This window comes from Octopus sinensis, linkage group LG6 (genome assembly GCF_006345805.1).
Source record: "Octopus sinensis linkage group LG6, ASM634580v1, whole genome shotgun sequence".
NCBI lineage: Eukaryota > Metazoa > Mollusca > Cephalopoda > Octopoda > Octopodidae > Octopus > Octopus sinensis.
Genome location: NC_043002.1, coordinates 113,604,822 through 113,626,132, shown reverse-complemented (window position 1 = coordinate 113,626,132; position 21,311 = coordinate 113,604,822). Strand labels below are relative to the sequence as shown.

The following is a 21,311-nucleotide window of genomic DNA, read 5'->3' as shown; positions in this document are numbered from 1 at the left end:
GTGACACTGGGGTAAAATATACGAAGCCCAATATACCCATCATGACTACCCGTCTGATAAGGGTACACCAGGCACATGCATCACAACCCTACGTGCATGACATGGTGATCTCATATCATGATAAACAATGCATGACCTTGTAGGTGGGGCCCAGTTAGAATTTTCTTCAGGTTGAGTAGCCCATCCTGCTCAAAAGGTCCCTGAATAAGGTTTGTTTAAGGATGTTGAAAAAAAACACTCGTTTCCAGAGGTGAATTATTCAAACCCCAAAGAATTCCTCTCAATACATGGCTATGATGCTCCCCAACTACTGCTTGTGATCAGACTTGCACCTAATGTCAGCCACTAAGGGACATGCTCAACTGGTTACGGTCAAACAACTGACATGCAAATCTGTGATATTCAGCAGAATATTTGCTGTAGCCCATCTTTTATACCAAGACAAAACAATGTACATGATAACACTTCCAATCAATTAAGATCAGAAGCCATGAGAGTCATGTCATTGCATGGTATTGCATCAGGGCATTTATTATTATTATTATTACTTTTTTTTTTCTTCTTTCAAATTTGCTTCCATTTCTTGCCGAGTGTCTTCCTGACTCCTAGGGCAAAGAAACTCATAGTATACATTGGTAGGTCATTAAACTAAACTCAATAGTTCGTTCATTTTATTATTATTATTATTATTATTATTATTATTATTATTATCATCATCATCATGCATTTCACTTCTCAGAGCTCTTGCTAATTCTCTAAGAGGGTCAAGGGTCAAGGGTTTTCCTTCACAATGCTTGACATCCAAGTACCTGTCTCTAACTCCTCACTTTTCCAATAAAGCAGTTTTCTGAGCATGTTCTACCTTTGTATCAATCCCAATTTCTCCAACAAAATTTTCAAACCCCGTTGCTAATGATCCCAATGCTGGGATGATGGTTACTGTTTTTGTTGCCCACATTCATACAATCTCATCTTGTAGTGACTTATACTTCTCAATTTTTTCCAGTTCTTTATCATCCACCTGTACATCCTCAGGTATGGGAATATCTGTAATTTTGGCTTCCTTCATCATTTTAGCAACTACACCAATGTATAGTCTCAGCATGAATCACACTGGATTATAAAATCCCTCATTATTCTCAGTGACACTCTCTGGTTTATGCTTGTACTATTTCAACGTCCTTTCAAGACTAATTTTTCATACAATCTCCAACGAACATACCCAGCTATGTCATCACGCCTTTTTTTTTGTATTTCTTTTTGAGCCAATTTGCTATGCTAACTTACAATATGTGGGGCTGTTTCAGTTTTGATGCCACACATCTTACAAAGCAGTGGTTCAATACTCATTTCCCTTTTCATAACCCACAATTATTATTATTATTATTATTATTATTTTTATTATGTTTTTTCCTTCTTTCTTCAAATTTTCTTCCGTTTCTCGCCGAGTGTTTTCCATACACCTAGGGCAGAGAAGCTCATTGTATACATTCCCAGATTACACGTGCAAATTCACAAATAAAATATGTATTTAAAAATTAATAAATAAATAATGCTCTTCTCAGTACATGAGCCGTTCCACTTAATACGATTTTTTGCACTTCCTGTAGGGATGGTAAGCCTGGAATCATTTTCAAATAGGTTTCAGTACCTTTTTTTATCATTCCTAGAGATCCTACAATCACTGGTACTGTAGTCGCCTTGAGATGCCACATTTTTTCAATTTCTATTAGCAGGTCTTTATATTTACTGATCGTGTCAAATTCTTTCGCCGCTATATTGTGATCGCAAGGGATATTCATGTCAATTAATAAACACATCCTTTTTGTCTGATCTTTTATAATAATATCCGGTTTATTAGCTTTTATAGTTTTGTCGGTCTGTACGGGGAAGTCCCATAGAATCGACACATTTTCTCCCTCAGTCACAGCTTCAGGATGGTGTTTATACCATTTGTCAGCGGTTTTGATTTTATAATGCCGATATATTGTCCAATGTAAATACTGGCTGACTCTGTCATGTCTTGCTTTATATTCTACAGGTGCTAAGACTCTACACCCTGAAATTAGGTGGTCTATAGTTTCAATCTCATCGTTACAGAATCGGCATTTTGGGTTGGCTCCATTTTTTATCACATTGGCTTGGTAGTTCCGGGTTAATAAGCTTTGGTCTTGAGCAGCTAATATGAAACCTTCACTCGCTGCTTTTAGCCCAGAGCTTCGTAACCATTAGTGCGTGTGTTTCTGTTATTATTATTATTATTATTATTATTATTATTATTATTATTATTATTATTATCAATGAAGCAGCAAGCTGGTAGAATCTTTAGCATGCTGAGTGAAGTGCTTAGCGGTATTTCATCCATCTTCACGTTCTGAGTTCAAATTCTGCTGAGGTCGACTTTGTCTTTCATCCTTTTGGGGTTGATAAAGTAAGTACGGAGTTGAACACTGGGGGTCAATGTAATTGACTCATCCACTCCCCCAAAATTGCTGCCCTTGTTGCCAAAACTTGAAACCATTATTATTATTATTATTATTATTATTATTATTATTATTATCATTATTATTATTATTATCATTATTATTATTATTATTATTATTATTATTATTATTATTATTATCATTATTGTTATTGTTATTATTATTATTATATTATTATTATTATTATTATTATTATTATTAAGGCAGCAAGCTGGCTGAATTGTTAGTATTCCTGGCAAAATGCTTAGTGATATTTTGCCTGTCTTTATGTTCTGGGTTCAAATTCTGCCGAGGTTGACTTTGTCTTTCATCCTTTTGGGGTTGATAAATTAAGTACCAGTCAATGTGATCAACTTACCCCCTCCCCACAAATTTCAGGCCTTGTGAAAGAATTATTATTATTATTATTGGCAGAATCGTTAGCATGTCAGGCAAAATGCTTAGAGGTATTTTGCTAAGTTTCATGCTCTGAGTTCTAATTCTGCTATGGTCAACTTTGCCTTTCATCCATTAAGTACCAGTTAAGTACTGGGGTCAAGGTAAATGACTAGTCCTCACCCCAAAATTTCAGACCTTGTGCTTTTAGTAGAAAAGATTATTATTATTATTGATTTGACTCTGGTTCATTCTTATTCCTTGTAAAATTTGTGAGGGTCGCAGGTTACTGCTTGTAACCTTGGGTAACCACCAACTTACAAATAGTCTTTCAAGTCTTTCATTGTATTGAGGACTTCTCAGATAATTCTTGCTGATCCCCTAGTAGACATGTTTCTGCACTGTGCCTTCTCTCAGGCTAAGAGCAAGTTTTTCAAGGTTTATTCTCAATTTTTTTGTTACTGTCCCCTTAAGCTTAAAACAATTGGTATAATCATAAGCTTGTTAACTTCTCTGTTGAGGAGTTTAAATAGGTTTTTCTTTTGCCTTTCTTTTCTCTGGTGTCAGATGGGAATGCTATGTCAGTTGCAATACAGAGTTTCTTCTTGTCAACTGCTACTATCTCTGGTCTATTGTGCTATATCTTTTTTTTTTGGTTTCTATAATAAAGTGCACGACCTCACTTCATCAATTTTGCATTTCTATCCTTAAATCCTTAAAAATCCTTAAAAATGTTTTAGCCCAAGGCCGCGGCCATGCTGGGGCACCACCGCTGTTTTTCTCTCTCTCTTTCTCTCTCTCTTTTATATTCACAAAATGGTTATATTTTTTTTTCCTGAGCATGCAAGACCAAATTTCTTGCGAGAGTTTCATTTTATTATTGCAGCAATTGTATGTCTATGCTTTTTGTATTCATTCTAAGCTAATTGAATATTCCAATAGGATGTGAGCTATGATCTCGTCTGAATCATTGCACATTCTGCATCTGGATGAGGAGTCTTGTTCATCTAATTTACCCTTAGAGATTGTTCCACAACAATATGAATTAGCTGTAACTAGTGATCCAGTTGTGTTGAAATGTTTTTAAGGATTAGAAACCTTTGGAATAAAAGAAGTTGTTTTATACAAATAATGAAATTTCTTCATTAGAATTTTATTTGTAAACATTTACTACCAGCATTAATTTCTGTAGTATGAAATGTTTCCAATTATTTTTACATCTCTATTTTCCTCCCTAGAAGTCTTCTTTTTAAATGGATAAAAATATGTTGAAAACTTTCATTTTTCCTGTTGCCTTTGTTAAAGTTATATAACATACATAACTTATTGCTATTTAGTGTTGGGAAAAAAAAAAGGTGATAATATAGATGTAGGGTGGTGTCGGGAAGAGAACTGAAGTTTTAATCTATTATTTCACATTCAGATCTTGGGTCTCAAAACATATGCTTTCAAGTGAAAATAGCTTTTTCTGAAATTACCTTTAATGCTTCTGTGGTAAGCCGTTAAGTGATATCTGTATTGTTAACTGTGGTTTATAAACGTGTCTTAAGAGTTATCTCCCCTAGCTATGTAAACTTGCCTAGGCTAATCTGTGGAATTAAACCTCATAATTAGCCTGCAAGTTTTTGAAATGAGTTTCCTTGAAGCGACCTGATATAAACCAGTTATACGTTAGAAGCAAGAAGATCGTGTTACATAATGAATACAGAATTGTCAGCCAGGCATGGTCAAATGGTTTAGAAATTTGCATCTCATGAATTATTGCTAATTCAATGAGCAGTTAAGTCAAAGTTGCTCAAACAAGTGAATATCACTTATTGTTGAAACCAACAGAAATCAATTACTAATGCATATAAATAAAATTTATATAAGGCGCAGGAGTGGCTGTGTGGTAAGTAGCTTGCTAACCAACCACATAGTTCCAGGTTCAATCCCACTGCGTGGCATCTTGGGCAAATGTCATCTGCTATAGCCTCGGGCCGACCAATGCCTTGTGAGTGGATTTGGTAGGTGGAAACTGAAAGAAGCCTGTCGTATATATGTATATATATGTATATGTGTGTATGTGTGTGTGTTTGTGTGTCTGTGTTTGTCCCCCTAGCATTGCTTGACAACCGATGCTGGTGTGTTTACGTCCCCGTCACTTAGCGGTTCGGCAAAAGAGACCGATAGAATAAGTACTGGGCTTAAAAAGAATAAGTCCCGGGGTCGATTTGCTCGACTAAAGGCGGTGCTCCAGCATGGCCGCAGTCAAATGACTGAAACAAGTAAAAGAGTAAGAAGTAATACACATAAATAAATATTCTCTGCATATAGCTATTGTCAGAATGGAGACTTAACGTTTCCTAGTACATTTCTCAGCATTTTGGTGCAGTGCTGATTCCATAACCATAATTATCTCTAAAAAAAAAAAAAGATCCAGTCCAATGGTGGTAAGAAGCTTGTTTCCCAACCGCATGCTCCAGGGTTCAGTCCCACTCTGTGGCCACTTTGGGAAAGTGTCTTCTACTATTGGCTGAAGCCAACCAAAGCCTTGCTAATGGATTTGGTAGATGGAAACTGAAGGAAGTCCATCGTATATATATATATATATATATATATATATATGTATATATATATATATATATATATATATATATTATATATATATATATATATATATATATATATATATATATATATATATATATATATATATATATATATATATATATATATATATAATTATATATATATATATATATATATATATTATATATATATACATATATATATATATATATGTATGTATATATATATATATTATGTATATATATATATATATATATAAATACACACAAATATATATATGTATATCAATGTGTGCTTGTCCCTCACCACTACTTGACAACTGATGTTGGTGTGTTTACATTCCCATAACTTAGCAGTTAGGCAAAAGAGACTGATAGAATAAGTAGTAATCTTAAAAAAGTAATAGGGTCGATTCATTTAACTAAAATTTCTTCAAGGCGGTGCCCCAGCATGGCCGCAGTCTAATGAGTGAAACAAATGAAAGATGAAAGATACAGTGATACAATTCACCTGTGACCAATTTGTTTTTAAAAAGAAGACACATTACATGATCCAATTCTAAAATCCATCAAATAGACTGGATGGCCATGGTTTGAATGTCTTTGATCATAAATCTATTTAAACAGAGTTTATTTGGAAACCAACAGCAACTCATCACTTCAGCCAACAAGTGAGTCTGCTAGAAATAGTAAGCAAGCCTCCTTTAAAGTCACACTCTACTATCTTAAAAAATGAAGGCTACATTGGATAATATGATCCAGATTTCCTGGATTGCCTCTGATCATATAATATGCCCAGGGCTCAGGGCTCAGAACCTGAATATTACCTGGATTGAAGTGGTGTGGGCTCACAGTGAGGCAACAAAATGTGTTTGTTTGGATGCTGGCGATTTTGCAGGGCTGATGGGATGCAGAAAAAGCATTTTTTGGATAACACTTTTTGGCACTGGAGGCAAACATATATACACCTGCATGCACATATATACACCTGCATGCATATGCAGAAACATACACTTGACAGATAGCAGCGAGTGAGAGAGAGAGAGACATTACAATTCATGAATTGAACACAATTCTCATAGCACTTTTTCCTCTTCTCATACATATACACACAGAATTATTCTCACACACAGAGAGATAGATAGACAGACAGACATACATACATACATACATACATACAGACAGACAGACAGATAGATAGATAGATAGATAGAGAGAGAGAGAGCATTAAAACGTCTGATGACAATTCAGTGTTGAATCAGTGATATCAAATCTTATCCCCATTTGGGTTTCATGTAGTTGACTTTGCCCCAGAATTTCATAACCAACTTTTGGGTTTGGAAAATCTCTTACAACAGCAAAAACTTTTGCAAACCCAGTAATCTTTATATATAAAAGAGAGGTTGTGTGCTGTCTGTCTCCTACGATTTAGATTCCTAACTACTCCCACATTTTACGGTGCAGTTTAACCAAAACCGGGTATCTTATAGTCGTGATTCATATCGAGCCCTTCTGGGTATTAGCGCACGTCTACGATGAGTCTACGATTTTAAAAATAATTTACCATCAATTTTTTCCCATTTTTAATGCATTTTTGGCATATATAAGGGAAGTTACTCTCTAAAAATTTATTATTAAATCTCAGAACGTAAAAAGCTACAGTAACCTCCCCCTTTGTGGTTAGCCATATTGAGATGGCTATTATACTTTACATCTCTAAAAATGCTTACATAGTTATTTCCCTTACAAACCCGAGCAACGCCGGGCGATACTGCTAGTTAGTTATAAGGCTTTTTCAAATTATTGTACTTAACATACAGATGGTACATACTAGTTCATCCTTGAGGTAAGTTCTGTCGAGGAAAAGTACTCACCAACGACTTCAAAATATGCTTGAGGACCTATATAGTATACGAAGTAGTTTGCAGTAAATGTGGAGCTTCCTACACAGGGAGCACTACTAGGAAACTACACATCTGTATAAAGGAGCAAGAACACTTCAATAAAGAAACACCTTAGGAAGTACCAAACCCAGGATTTTGAAAGTTCCATTAAGGTAACCCAGTGCAACAGGGGCAATTGGCAGAATTATGGAAGCCTTCTAGCCATGAACAACAGGAAGGAACTACATAAAGCAGACTGGCTGCTAAAGCAACACCAGACTGTGCATGTCACCTTCCCCCTCCCCCTTTCCAACTACTGCTTTTTCCAAATATCCTGAAGAAGGGCTCTTTATCCCAAAATATAGAAATACAAGGTAAAACAGTAACTTTCTGTTTTTTTTTTTCTTTTGTAGTTTACTTTGTACCTTCTCACATTGTTCCCGCCTTAAACAACAACCTTCTTTAAAGATATTTTAATTAAATTGTTTCTGATTAATCATTCTTTCATGAATACTGGTACCCTTTGAATAATGTTTTGTAATGTATCGTTTTTATTTCAGTTACTTCACCAATGGAAGATTTTATTTAATTTATTGAACATTACTCTTTTACTTGTTTCAGTCATTTGACTGTGGCCATGCTGGAGCACCGCCTTTAGTTGAGCAAATCGACCCCGGGACTTATTCTTTGTAAGCCCAGTACTTATTCTATCGGTCTCTTTTGCCGAACCGCTAAGTGACGGGGACGTAAACACCAGCATCGGTTGTCAAGCAATGCTAGGGGGACAAACACAGGCACACACACACATACATACATACATATATATACATATATATGACAGGCTTCTTTCAGTTTCCGTCTACCAAATCCACTCACAAGGCATTGGTCAGCCCGGGGCTATAGTAGAAGACACTCGCCCAAGGTGCCACGCAGTGGGACTGAACCTGGAACCATGTGGTTGGTTAGCAAGCTACTTACCACACAGCCACTCATTTCCTTTCATTGAGCATGTGCATTTGTAATTTATGCAGGTGATTTTCAGGATAAAAATTGTTAAAAAAAGCTTATACTCATGTAAAATTTGCTCCCCAAAGTTTTCAGAATTGCCAATATGGCCAGGGGAAAAAGGTTTCCAATTTAGTTGTATTTAGCATAATTTCACTTACTTAACAGGTATCACATTAAAAGCTATAAATTACAAAGTGTTTGCATTGTCTTCTATATAAATAAAATCTGTTTCCGTGGACTGGCAGATGTCAGTCCACTTTACTCACTTGCTATACCTATTTCTTTATTGCTCACAAGGGGCTAAACATAGAGGAGACAAACAAGGACAGACATAGGTATTAAGTCGATTACATTGACCCCAGTGCGTAGCTGGTACTTAATTTATTGACCCCGAAAGGACGAAAGGTAAAGTCGACCTCGGCGGAATTTGAACTCACAACGTAACGGCAGACGAAATACCGCTAAGCATTTCGCCCAGCGCGCTAACGTTTCTGCCAGCTCGCCGCCTTATACCCTCCACTTCCCTCAACATTGGCATCCCAATGAAAATATGTAAACGAAAAATATGACACTGTCTGCTGGTATCTGTGTATGTGTGTGCATATGTGTAACTGTATGAGACTGTGTGTTTGTATGTCTCTATGTAACTGTGTGAGGTTAACTGGAAATAACTGAAGTATTATTTCACAAATTGTGAGCAGACAATAGCTGTATATATACACACATATATATATATATATATATATATATTTATATATATATATATAGTTAATCCAAACAAGAAAGCACAATAAAACACAACAACGCAAGGACGTGGAACAAATATAGTATTATTGGACGCTCAGGAAAGAAGGGAAGAAGGAGGGCTTAACGTTTCGAGCGGAGCTCTTCATCGGAAACATAGGAGAAGGAAAGACAGAGGAAAAAAAATTGCCAACGGTACACATGAGGTCACATTTTAAATGTATATCTATTATACATTAATGTACATTTGTGTATATATGTGTGTGTGTGTGTGTATGTATACATACATGTGTGTATATATATATATTTCTATATACACGAGTATATATATATATATATGTGTATATACATGTGTGCTTCTCTTTCTCTCTCTGTCTGGCCCCATGTCGGTGGCACGTAAAAGCACCATCCGTTCGTGTCCGTTGCCAGCATTGCCTGGCCCCGTGCCGGTGACACGTAAAAACACCATCCGTTCGTGGCCGTTCGCCAGCTCTGTCTGGCACCTGTCCAGGTGGCACGTAAAAAACACCCACTACACTCGCGGAGTGGTTGGCGTTAGGAAGGGCATCCAGCCGTAGAAACACTGCCAAATCTGACTGGGCCTGATGAAGCCTTCCGGCTTCACAGACCCCAGTTAAACCGTCCAACCCATGCTAGCATGGAAAACGGACGCTAAATGATGATGATGATGATGATGATACACTCATAGACGTATGTACACAGGAAAAGTTGTTAAGAATTGTCAACAACAAAAACAAAGCTGATAAATATGCACAGGTTTTGTAAATCAAGTTTATTAACATCAGTTGGGACGACTCTTTAGTCATCCAAGTAAAATATGCAAATTATGGCCACGGCCATGATTGCCAATGTGTAAGTCAGACTTCAAAAAGTAGTTAACCATTTAATGATTTTAATGATTTTAGAAAAAGTAAGCATTACACCGTCCAGCATAAATAAAAGTCAACTTCAATTTATCTAAGTTCATCAAATGAGTCAACTTATATTTTGTACATCTTTTTCAACAAAAAAAAAATTCTGGAAATGATCGACTCATGTAATTTACACCCTCTTTAAAGTTTATTTTCATATTTATGAAAAGAAGTGCATAAATTATTACATGGGTTTTTACGGTATATTATATATATATATAATGTGTATATACATGTGTGCTTCTCTTTCTCTCTCTGTCTGGCCCCATGTCGGTGGCACGTAAAAGCACCATCCGTTCGTGTCCGTTGCCAGCATTGCCTGGCCCCGTGCCGGTGACACGTAAAAACACCATCCGTTCGTGGCCGTTCGCCAGCTCTGTCTGGCACCTGTCCAGGTGGCACGTAAAAAACACCCACTACACTCGCGGAGTGGTTGGCGTTAGGAAGGGCATCCAGCCGTAGAAACACTGCCAAATCTGACTGGGCCTGATGAAGCCTTCCGGCTTCACAGACCCCAGTTAAACCGTCCAACCCATGCTAGCATGGAAAACGGACGCTAAATGATGATGATGATGATGATGATACACTCATAGACGTATGTACACAGGAAAAGTTGTTAAGAATTGTCAACAACAAAAACAAAGCTGATAAATATGCACAGGTTTTGTAAATCAGTTTATTAACATCAGTTGGGACGACTCTTTAGTCATCCAAGTAAAATATGCAAATTATGGCCACGGCCATGATTGCCAATGTGTAAGTCAGACTTCAAAAAGTAGTTAACCATTTAATGATTTTAATGATTTTAGAAAAAGTAAGCATTACACCGTCCAGCATAAATAAAAGTCAACTTCAATTTATCTAAGTTCATCAAATGAGTCAACTTATATTTTGTACATCTTTTTCAACAAAAAAAAAATTCTGGAAATGATCGACTCATGTAATTTACACCCTCTTTAAAGTTTATTTTCATATTTATGAAAAGAAGTGCATAAATTATTACATGGGTTTTTACGGTATATATATATATATATATATATATAAATAGATGAGTGTATTTTTTTGCCTTGTTAACAATTAACACGGTAAAAATATAATGTTTCTTCAAACAATATTAACAGTGTTCAGTAAATCACTATGCATATCCACATATCCATCATTTTTTGTTAAAATGTCTTATTGATGAGTTTTTCGTTTTTTTCACTTTCCCGAAGAGAAGATTGCATTGTTTTATACCATTTATTCTTTTGAATAATATCAGTGAAATCTTTGAAGCATGTGTCGAAAGTAAAAGTATTTCATTTATACCTGCTTTAAACTCCATTTATTTATTTATATATATACATACATACATATATACTTACATACATACATACATATATATACACACACACATATATATATATATATATATATATATATATATATATATAATATATATATATATATGTATGTATATATATGTATGTATATATATATATATATTCTTATATATATATATATTATATATATATATATATATATATATATATATATATATATGTGCTTATATGCTCAAATGGTACTGCTTTGGCTCAGATTTATCATTCATCTAGAATATTATCATAGCCTTGTCTTCACTTATTCCACTATTCTTAATACCACATTTATCACTTGTTGATAATAAACCCAGTGTAGACCTCAGACCAGTAACCATTTCAGTGGATATGTACACATTTCAAAAATAACAAATGATGATGACCGGTGATCAGGCATAAAATATAAAAAAAAAATTCCTTGTTCTCTTCAATAGTTTCGAATTTGGGATCCATATACTCCATAATTTAAGTTCTCTGAATATAAGGAATGTGGGCTCTATCAGTTGTATAGAGCAAAGAAAGCTAAGACAGATAAGCTGGACATTACAACTGGGACAATGATCAATGCGTATGTTCTGCCTGCAAGTAAAAAAAAAAAACTTTTGTTAATAACATGAATAAAAAAATAAAGAAAAAATAAAGACAATAATGTAAAACAATTTGCTGTAAATTTGGGATGAAAATCAGTTTTGTATTAAATATTTTTTGTAGTCTGTTTTATAAGATGTCTAATGAAATTTAATTGGGTGAAATGGAATGTGGATAATAAAGAGACAAGGTGTAAATAAGTAAGTATAGCAATGGATATAGAAATATGTGATGGATAGCTATGAGATGGGAGGCTGTGGGTTGATGTGTGCAAGCACATCAAGTTCTTTGTTGGAAACATGATTGTACTATCGAAGGGGAGGGGCTTTCTCCGTCCAGGTTGCGGATCCGTGAAATAAGCTGCCGGACGAGATGGTGAAGATGCCAATGACCGCTCAGTTCAAAGTCTCCCTTGACCTCAAGTGGCCTGAACTCTTTACATGTATACCACCCTGTACATAACTCCATGTCCCCCTACATGGCCTTGCTTTTTTTGCTTTTTGAGCCAAAAAATTAACTAACTAACTAACTAACTATCTGATGTGATTGATGGTTGTCAAGGCTCTGCTATCAAAGTTGTTGATCCTCTTTACCAGGTCTTTGAGAGGGAACATGTGTGGTGTGGTGATGAAGGAGTGTGACGGGACGGGCGGGAGCGGAAGTGATGCTTACAGGTCTTGCAGGGTGCATGCACCGGCGGAAGCGGAAGCGACAGACTCAACGCACGTGCGGCATCGACCGGCTGCGAGAGACCCCAGCAAGGCACCGAGACGACAACACGCGAGCAAGTTGGCTGAAGGCCATCCGACTTCATCCCCTGTCAGGTAAGACCTTATTGCACTTCTGTTTCCTATTTCCTTGTTTCCGTTGTGCTCCTTTCATCAACCACAAGCTATTTCGGCATTTAGTCAGCGTTCACATTTTTTTCAACACAATGTCGGCAAAAATTAGGATCGCCAGTGACGTCGTCAGACCTTTTAACGGCGAAGGCGATGTAGTGGCCTGGATTCAGAAAATCAGGCTGGTGGCGAGACTGCAGGGCATAAGCGACGTGGCGAGTCTTATGGCCCTGTATTTGGAAGGAAGTGCGTTGTCGCTCTACCTAGAAATGGACGAAAAAGAACGGCTCTGCGATGGGAATATAGAGCGGCGCTTGTGTGACGCATACACGGAATGCGAGTACACAGCTTTCGCTAAGCTGGGTGCAATCAGGTGGACGGGAGGCCAGGTGGATGATTTTGCGGCGGAAGCTAGAAGGCTAGCGACTCTGGCCGGGTTTGCCGGAGAAGGACTGGAGAGAGCAGCCCGACTGGCATTCGTAAATGGCTTCCCCGATGACGTAGGGATTCACCTACAACAACTGCCCAGGGTCAAAAAGATGCCATTGAGCGAGCTTGTAACTCATGCTCGCGGGTTGACGAGACACTCGGGGCGGAAGGGGATAGCGATGGCGGTGACGGAGGCGCGTAAAGACGGACGACGTCCCGAGAAAGAGGTACGGAAGCCCACCGTGCAACGAGAGCGGCCGTTCTCAGGACGATGTTTTAAATGCCAGGGACCGCACATGGCGCGGGACTGTACGCAGCTGGGGCCAGTTTGCTATCGATGCAGGCAGACAGGGCACATTGCCCGTGATTGCGGCCAGGGAAACGACCGCGGGGAAGTTGCTGCCTCTCGAACTTTCCCCTCAAACGAGTAGAGGCGCTATTGGAGACACTGCCAGTGATTGACGTGGAGGCCGAGGGGGAGACGTTCAAGGCCCTTGTGGATACGGGCTGTACGACCACCCTGGTGACTTCGAGGGCGACGAAGGAATGGAACGGGGTGTGTAGTGTCCGGGCGGTCGACGGCAGCGAAATCCGTTGCAGAGGCAGCAGCACGGTGGAGATAGTGGTGCGCGGCGCGATGCTAAGGCTACAGGCAATTGTGGCCGAACGCGTGATAAATGGAGTTGATGTGGTGATGGGGATGGACGCCATCAACTGCCTCGGTGGTGTCAGCGTTGTGGGAAATAAGGTCACGTTCGGAAGCGTGGGGGCGTCGTGCACTGTGAGTCAGGATCACCAGAGGGAGCAGAGCCCCGCGAGGGACGGCGCCGCTTACACCATCGAGGACAAGGACTTTCAGGCGGCGTTCGATGGTCAGCGGTGGACGATAGAGTGGAAATGGAAGGACGAGCCCCCGACACTGGAGAACAGGGTGAGCTGTTACCAGCATACTCTGAAAGGCCACGCCAGGGTTGAGTTGAAGACGAGGTGGAGAGGTGGATCGAGGAAGGGATCCTTGTCCCTTGGAAGGAGGAGGTAGCGGGCGGAGTGCTACCCCTGATGGCGGTGGTGCAGCCTACGAAGGGAAAAGTCAGACCGGTGCTGGACTTCAGGGAGTTAAACCAGCACATATCGTGTCACACGGGAGGTGAGGCGACAGACGTTTGTGGTGAGGCATTACGCAAGTGGAGACAGTCGACTGAGGCAGCGACGATTGTCGACTTGAGATCGGCATACTTGCAGCTCCATGTGAGCGACAAACTATGGCGATATCAGCTGGTGCGGTACAAGGGCCGGACGTACTGTCTAACCAGGCTGGGTTTCGGGCTGAATTCTGCTCCGAAGATCATGTCGGCAGTGCTTAGGTCCGTCCTAGGGAAAGACGGCAAGATTAGAAAGGCCACCAGCTCCTACATTGACGACATTTTGGTGGACGAAACTGTAGTGGCAGCCGACGAGGTAGTGAGACATCTGGAGAAGTTCGGACTGATTGCTAAGCCGCCGGAGTCGATTGAAGGGGGAGCCGCGCTGGGGCTGAAGCTGCGAAGAGATAGATCAGGTGAATTGGTGTTCCGGAGAGGAAATGAAATCCCAGAGCTGAGTTCCAGCGTCAGCAGGAGAGAGCTGTTCTCGGTGTGTGGGAAGTTGGTCGGTCACTACCCGATCGCTGGATGGCTGCGCACGGCGTGTAGTTACACCAAGAGATGAGCAGAAGGAGAGAGGTGGGGCGACAAGGTGGGAGAAGGGACGGTGGCGATGATGCAGGAGATCCTAGAGAGGACAAGAGCGGAAGACTCGGTCAGGGGGAACTGGTACGTGCCCAGGACGAAATGCGGGACTGTCTGGTGTGATGCTAGCAGTATAGCGATAGGGGTGGTGTTGGCAATCGAAGGCACTGCGGTGGAGGACGCGTCCTGGCTTCGGAAAGCAGATGATTTCAACCACATCAATGTCGCCGAACTAGACGCGCTGCTGAAAGGGGTGAACTTGGCCTTGAAATGGGGGCTGCGCACGATTGAAATGCGGACGGATTCGGCCACTGTGCTTGCCTGGGTAGGATCAGTGATCACCGGTGACAGGAGAGTGCGGACGAAAGGTGCTGCGGAGATGTTAGTGAAGCGCCGTCTAGGAGTTCTAGGTGAACTGATCGCCGAATTCGGACTCAAGCTGAACGTGGTCTTCGTGCCTTCGGAGAAAAACAAGGCGGACGTACTGACCAGGGTGAAAAGGGCGTGGTTGGAAGAACCGGAGGAGGCGCGGAGAGGGATAGCTGCGGCGTGTCGGTTGGATGACTCCGAGCTGAAGAAATTGCACGCTATGCATCACCTGGGTGTGGACAGGACCCTGTATCTGGCAAAAAAGATTGATGCTGACGTGACCAGGAGAAGCGTCCGGAAGGTGGTCGGGAGCTGCGACAGGTGTCAGTCCATCGACCCTGCTCCGTGTGGGCATGAACAGGGAAGCCTTTCCGTGGAGCAGAACTGGAAAAGGCTAGCTGTGGATGTGACACACTACCGTCAGCGAATGTACCTCTCCATGGTCGACTGTGGGCCGGGCCGGCTGGCCATTTGGAGGGAGTTGAGATCGGGCATTGCTGACGAGATCGTGCAGATCCTGAACGGGATATTTTTAGAGAGAGGTCCCGTGGAAGAACTACTGATGGACAACGGGGCGGCATTTCGTTCGGAAGCACTGAGGGCTATGCTTGATCGGTGGAACGTGCGACGCTTGTTCAGAGCAGCGTATAGGCCGGGCGGTAACGGGATCGTGGAGAGGCACCATCGGACAGTCAAGGCCATAGCGGAAAGAGGGCACATTTCGCCGCTTGAAGCAGTTTTTTGGTACAACTTGTCTCCCCGATCCGGACAGGCTGAGGAATCGGTGCCACACAGAGCAATATTCAGGTACGAGTGGAGGCATCCGTGTACTAAATCAATGCAACCCGGGGCAGAGGAAGAGCACGCCTTCGTGCGGGTTGGGGAGGAAGTCTGGGTAAAACCCCCAAACGCACGGTGTACATCGCAATGGGGAAAGGGGACAATAACCTCCGTAAGTTCGAAGAATAACATCTCCATCGATGGTATGCCACGCCACGTTTTGGACATACGGAGGATTGTCCATGCCCCAGAGGATGGGACAAGCAACAGTGGGCAGGACGAAAACAACCGACAGGATGACGAGGTCGACAGCAACACACCAGAAACAAGTCCTAGGGTCGCGCAGCGACCACAGAGGGAGCGGCACCCTCCTCCCTGGCTGGCTGATTATGAAACCAGTTTCGGGTGCGGGAGCGAGTGAGGAAGCCGGTTCAGTGATTTATAGATCAGGGGGGCGTGTGGTGATGAAGGAGTGTGACGGGACGGGCGGGAGCGGAAGTGATGCTTACAGGTCTTGCAGGGCGCATGCGCCGGCGGAAGCGGAAGCGACAGACTCAACGCACGTGCGGCATCGACCGGCTGCGAGAGACCCCAGCAAGGCACCGAGACGACAACACGCGAGCAAGTTGGCTGAAGGCCATCCGACTTCATCCCCTGTCAGGTAAGACCTTATTGCACTTCTGTTTCCTATTTCCTTGTTTCCGTTGTGCTCCTTTCATCAACCACAACATGTTCTGGCTCTATTGAAGAAAAATAAGAAGACCAATGTGTTGTAGATGTGGAGCATTGTCTTTTGGGAGATAGAGCAGTGATGCCAGAGGGGCTTCCATAGGAAGTACATGATCCCAGTGGTCAGACCACATCTATGGTTGATCTTTGGGATCAGGACTCCATTGTTGGTGACTTTCAGAAACATCTTTTCGCACTCAGAATTGCTGAAGCATGGAATAAACTACCTCCACATCCTTCAAAATTTCTTTGCTATTCATTAACTCTCCCTCTAATTTTTATTTTTTAAATTCTAAATGACTTATTCACTGTTCATTTCCTGTGCATTATTTTAATACTATTCATGTACTTTTGGTTACTTTTTCCTATGAATTGTAGAACACCAGAGCACTGTCTACAATAAGTTGTTTGTCTTCTTCATTGTTGTCTTTTTTCTTCTTCTTTCCCATCTTCATCTTCTTTGTTTTTGTCTTCTTTTTTGCTATCCTCTTCTTCGTTATCATTGTCATCTTCATCTTCTTTTTCTTCTTAATCTGAACCTGACTGGTTCTTATCCTTCCATAATACTTTTCTTGCCTCTCAACAACCTTGCATAAGCCATCTCACTCAATATTACACCCATCTCAGTCAAGGGGTCTTCTCTTATTAACTTCTTGGTCAGCTCACTAGTGCTTGTGACATGAAAGATCACCCAGTACACTCTGTACAGTGGTTGGCAGTAGGAAGGGCATTAAACCATAGAAACCATGCCAAAACGGACACTGGAGCGAGACACAGTCCCCTAGCCTGTAGGATCCCATCAAACCATTCAAACGCCACTGCCACCACTGACAATTCCATATTCAAAAGAAATTATAAGTTACTAGCAGTATCGCCCGACGTTGCTCGGGTTTGTAAGGGAAATAACTATATAAGCATTTTTAGAGATGTAAAATATAATAGCCATCTCAATATGGCTAACCACAAGGGGGGGGGGTGTTACTGTAGCTTTTTACGTTCTGAGATTTAATAATAAATTTTTAGAGAGTTACTTCCCTTATATATGGCAAAAAAGCATTAAAAATGGGAAAAATTGATGGTAATTTTTTTTAAATCGTAGACTCATCGTAGACGTGCACTAATACTCAGAAGGGCTCGATATGAATCACGACTATAAGATACCCGGTTTTGGTTAAACTGCACCGCAAAATGTGGGAGTAGTTAGGAATCTAAATCGTAGGAGACAGACAGCACACAACCTCACTTTTATATATAAAGATGAACCAATTACTTACTGGCATAGTTCCCTTCTTGTGTATCTTTAGGTTTGGTGACAGTTTGGCTTTCAGTTGTTTGGAATCTTTGTAAGCTCTTTCTAAATTCTGCAGAGAATTTACAATCCAATTCGTTCTGTTCCACAAATTTGTTGACAAATGATGTGTTTGATCTGGCTACACAAGTTAACAGTTCCTTGAATACTCTGTAGAAATGAAACAAAGAAGAGATACATGAAGTACTGGTATTTTTATAGTATTATACAATATTTCTAATGTTTAACAAAACATGTCAGGTGAAATAAATGCATAATTGCGTATGAAAGATTCAGTTCATCATTTTAGATAAATAATGTTGTTTTTTCTGACTTCAAAAATAATAAACATCTACTCATCTACTCACCATATTTAATCACTATTGCAGTTATTTTCTGATACTGAAGAATTGGAAATAATAAAACTAACTCTTTCATTACATCAATATATTCTTGTATTTCAGGCAGTGAGCTGGCAGACTCATTTGCAAACCTGACAGAATGCTTAGCAGCATTTCGCCTGTCTTTATGTTCTGAGTTTAAATTCTGCCAATGTTAATTTTGCCTTTCGTTCTTTTGGGTGTCAATAAGTACCAGTTGAACACTGGGGTTGATGTAATTGACTTGCCCCTCTCCTGAAATTGCTGGCCTTATGCCAAAATTTCAAATCAGTAGATATGTATGTATGTGTATGTGTGTGTGTGTATAAGTATTCTTGCATGTATGCATGTATATATGTATGCATGTGTGTGTGTATGTTTATTTTCAATATTCTGTGAAAAATGTTTGGCCATGAGGCAATGGTACCTTACTTGGAAACAGGTAAAGGTTGGCAACAGGAAGGGCATCTGATTATCCGTAGAAAATTTGTCACATTGAATTTCCTCTGATCCACAGAAGCATGGGAAAATGGGTGTTAAAATGAAGATGATAACTATGTCATCATCATCATCATCATTATCATATGTCCATTGTCCATGCTGAGACCAGAGCTGGTAAGCTGGTGGTGGTTGTGGTGGGCAGCACCAGACTCTGGTCTGATTTGGCCTGGTTTCAACGTTTGGATACCCTTCCTAACACCAACCACTTTACCGAATGTGCTAGATACTTTTACATGGCACCACATGGGTGCTTGTAAATGGCACTATGCAGGCACTTATATGTGACACTGCATGAGTGCTTTCATGTAGTGCTGTCACACGAGCACTTTTACCTGGTTCTGCTTTGAATGCTTTACACTACCAGAACGATCGGCCTTAACACTTCTGTGGGTCTTCTTGAGTTGCTGTAGGGTACAGGTGTTTGGTACTTTACTAATAAGTACATGTTTTCTTTTATAACTATGAGAAATATATATTTCTTTACTACCCACAAGGGGCTAAACATAGAGGGGACAAACAAGGACAGACAAAGGTATTAAGCCGATTACATCGCCTCCAGTGCATAACTAGTACTTAATTTATTGACCCCGAAGGGATGAAAGGCAAAGTCGACCTTGGCGGAATTTGAACTCACAACGTAACGACAGACGAAATACGGCTACGCATTTCGCCCGGCGTGCTAACGTTTCTGCCAGCTCGCCGCTGAGAAATATAAATGGACATTGACTACTTACTCGCAAGTTTTGTCCTCATGGTAGGTAGCCATTTCTTCGTTGCAACTCATCTGAACTCTCTTCAATGCTTCATCAGCATTTGCAGGGTCTATGAAAAGAGGAAGAAGATACCGTCTTTTAAATAATGATTTATGGAATTGTATGTGAGTGAGTGAGTGTGTGTGTGTGTGTGTGTGTGTGTGTGTCAGGGTGGAGTTTGCTTTCTTCTTGTTTAATCAAGTATAAGGAGAAATGAAGAAAGATGTATAAAATTCCAAGTTTTATTACAAGCACTTTTCAAATATAATGGAACTAGTGTGTCAGGGAAAAACCATTGATAGTGCTGCTGCTGCTGCTACTACTACTACTACTACTGCTGCTGCTGCTGCTGTTACTGTTACTGCTGCTGTTGCTGTTACTGTTGCTGTTGTTGTTGTTGTTGTTGCAAATTCAGTATCAATGTTTCCCTTTTGCACAGTTCATGGCTGCTGTTTCTACTTGCACAAACTTCTGAATCCTGGTCAACTTATATAAGCAATTCCTTTAGGAAAGATAAACACATCCCAACTACCCACAACTTCTCTTTTTCAAAATATTAAACTTTCTAAGCAGTTCTTAAAGAGATTAAACTTATATTTCTTACATAAAGATTACAATGTGTAACATGATTCTTGTTCTTGGGTAACAACTGTTATTTCCTATTTCCTATTTGTTATTTCCTAAAAAGTATGAAAAATGGTTAATATTTCCTTCCAATTTTGCTTTTGTTGCATTTATTCATACTCCAAAGATTCCTCAACATGTGGTTATGATGCTCCCTACAACTTCTGCTCATGATCAGAGATGCACATATTGTCAGCCACTAAGGGACATGCTCAAGTGGTTACGGTCAAGCAAATCTGTGGTATCGAGCATTTCTGTGATATTTCTGCTTCAGCAACTCAGCACTGAATTTGTCCGAAATGTAATGCAAAATAGGTCAGTTTTGAAACATTGATGTCTAGGCCACAAAAGCAAAGTTTGAAGAGAAAGCAGTAATTTTCTTTGATTTCCAGATAGAAGAATATAGGAAATAATATTGATTGACCAAAGACGAGAAAAACAACCCCCCCCCAAAAAAAAAAACAAAAACAAAAGTAAGAAAAACAAATTTGTTACACAGATTAATCAGTAGTCTAGAGCAGGTATGAACAACCTTTTCGAGAAGTGGGCCACATGTAACATAGCTCATCATCAAGTGGGTCAGTTTTAAAATATTTTCACGATAATTTTTTGCTATGTATACCTATTTCTTTACTACCCACAAGGCGCTAAACACAGAGAGGACTATCAAGGACAGACAAACGGATTAAGTCGATTACATTGACCCCAGTACGTAACTGGTATTTAATTTATCGACCCTGAAAGGATGAAAGGCAAAGTCGACCTCGGCGGAATTTGAACTCAGAATGTAATGGCAGACAAAATATGGCTATGCATTTCGCCTGGCGTGCTAACGTTTCTGCCAGCTTGCTGCCTTTTTTGTTATGTATACCATTCAGAAAGTCATGAAGCTGCAGTATGCTCAAGCCTGGTCTAAAAGATTAATCACTGGAGCCAGCAGCTTAACTGATGA

The 21,311-nt window shown here is 40.2% G+C and overlaps 1 protein-coding gene across 1 annotated transcript; it reads right to left on the bottom strand.

Moving 5' to 3' along the window:
* Positions 1–11,511: 11,511 nt before the first annotated feature.
* Positions 11,512–19,864, bottom strand: LOC115213378. The gene is made up of 3 exons (XM_029782322.2): positions 19,718–19,864; positions 18,089–18,273; positions 11,512–11,932 (listed from the first exon to the last, which is right to left on the bottom strand). Exons 1-3 carry the CDS (start codon positions 19,765–19,767, stop codon positions 11,853–11,855), a joined length of 315 nt encoding a protein of 104 aa, XP_029638182.1. The 5' UTR covers positions 19,768–19,864; the 3' UTR covers positions 11,512–11,852.
* Between the last annotated feature and the right edge of the window lie 1,447 nt (positions 19,865–21,311).

Bases quoted from the DNA above. Each gene is read 5' to 3' on its own strand.
- LOC115213378 (XM_029782322.2), bottom strand. From the start codon at position 19,767: ATGAGTTGCAACGAAGAAATGGCTACCTACCATGAGGACAAAACTTGC. The intron at 18,274-19,717 runs GTAAGTAGTCAA...TCATTTCTACAG, and splicing joins CATGAGGACAAAACTTGCGA to AGTATTCAAGGAACTGTTAA. The intron at 11,933-18,088 runs GTAAGTAATTGG...TTTTACTTGCAG, and splicing joins ACAAGAAGGGAACTATGCCA to GCAGAACATACGCATTGATC.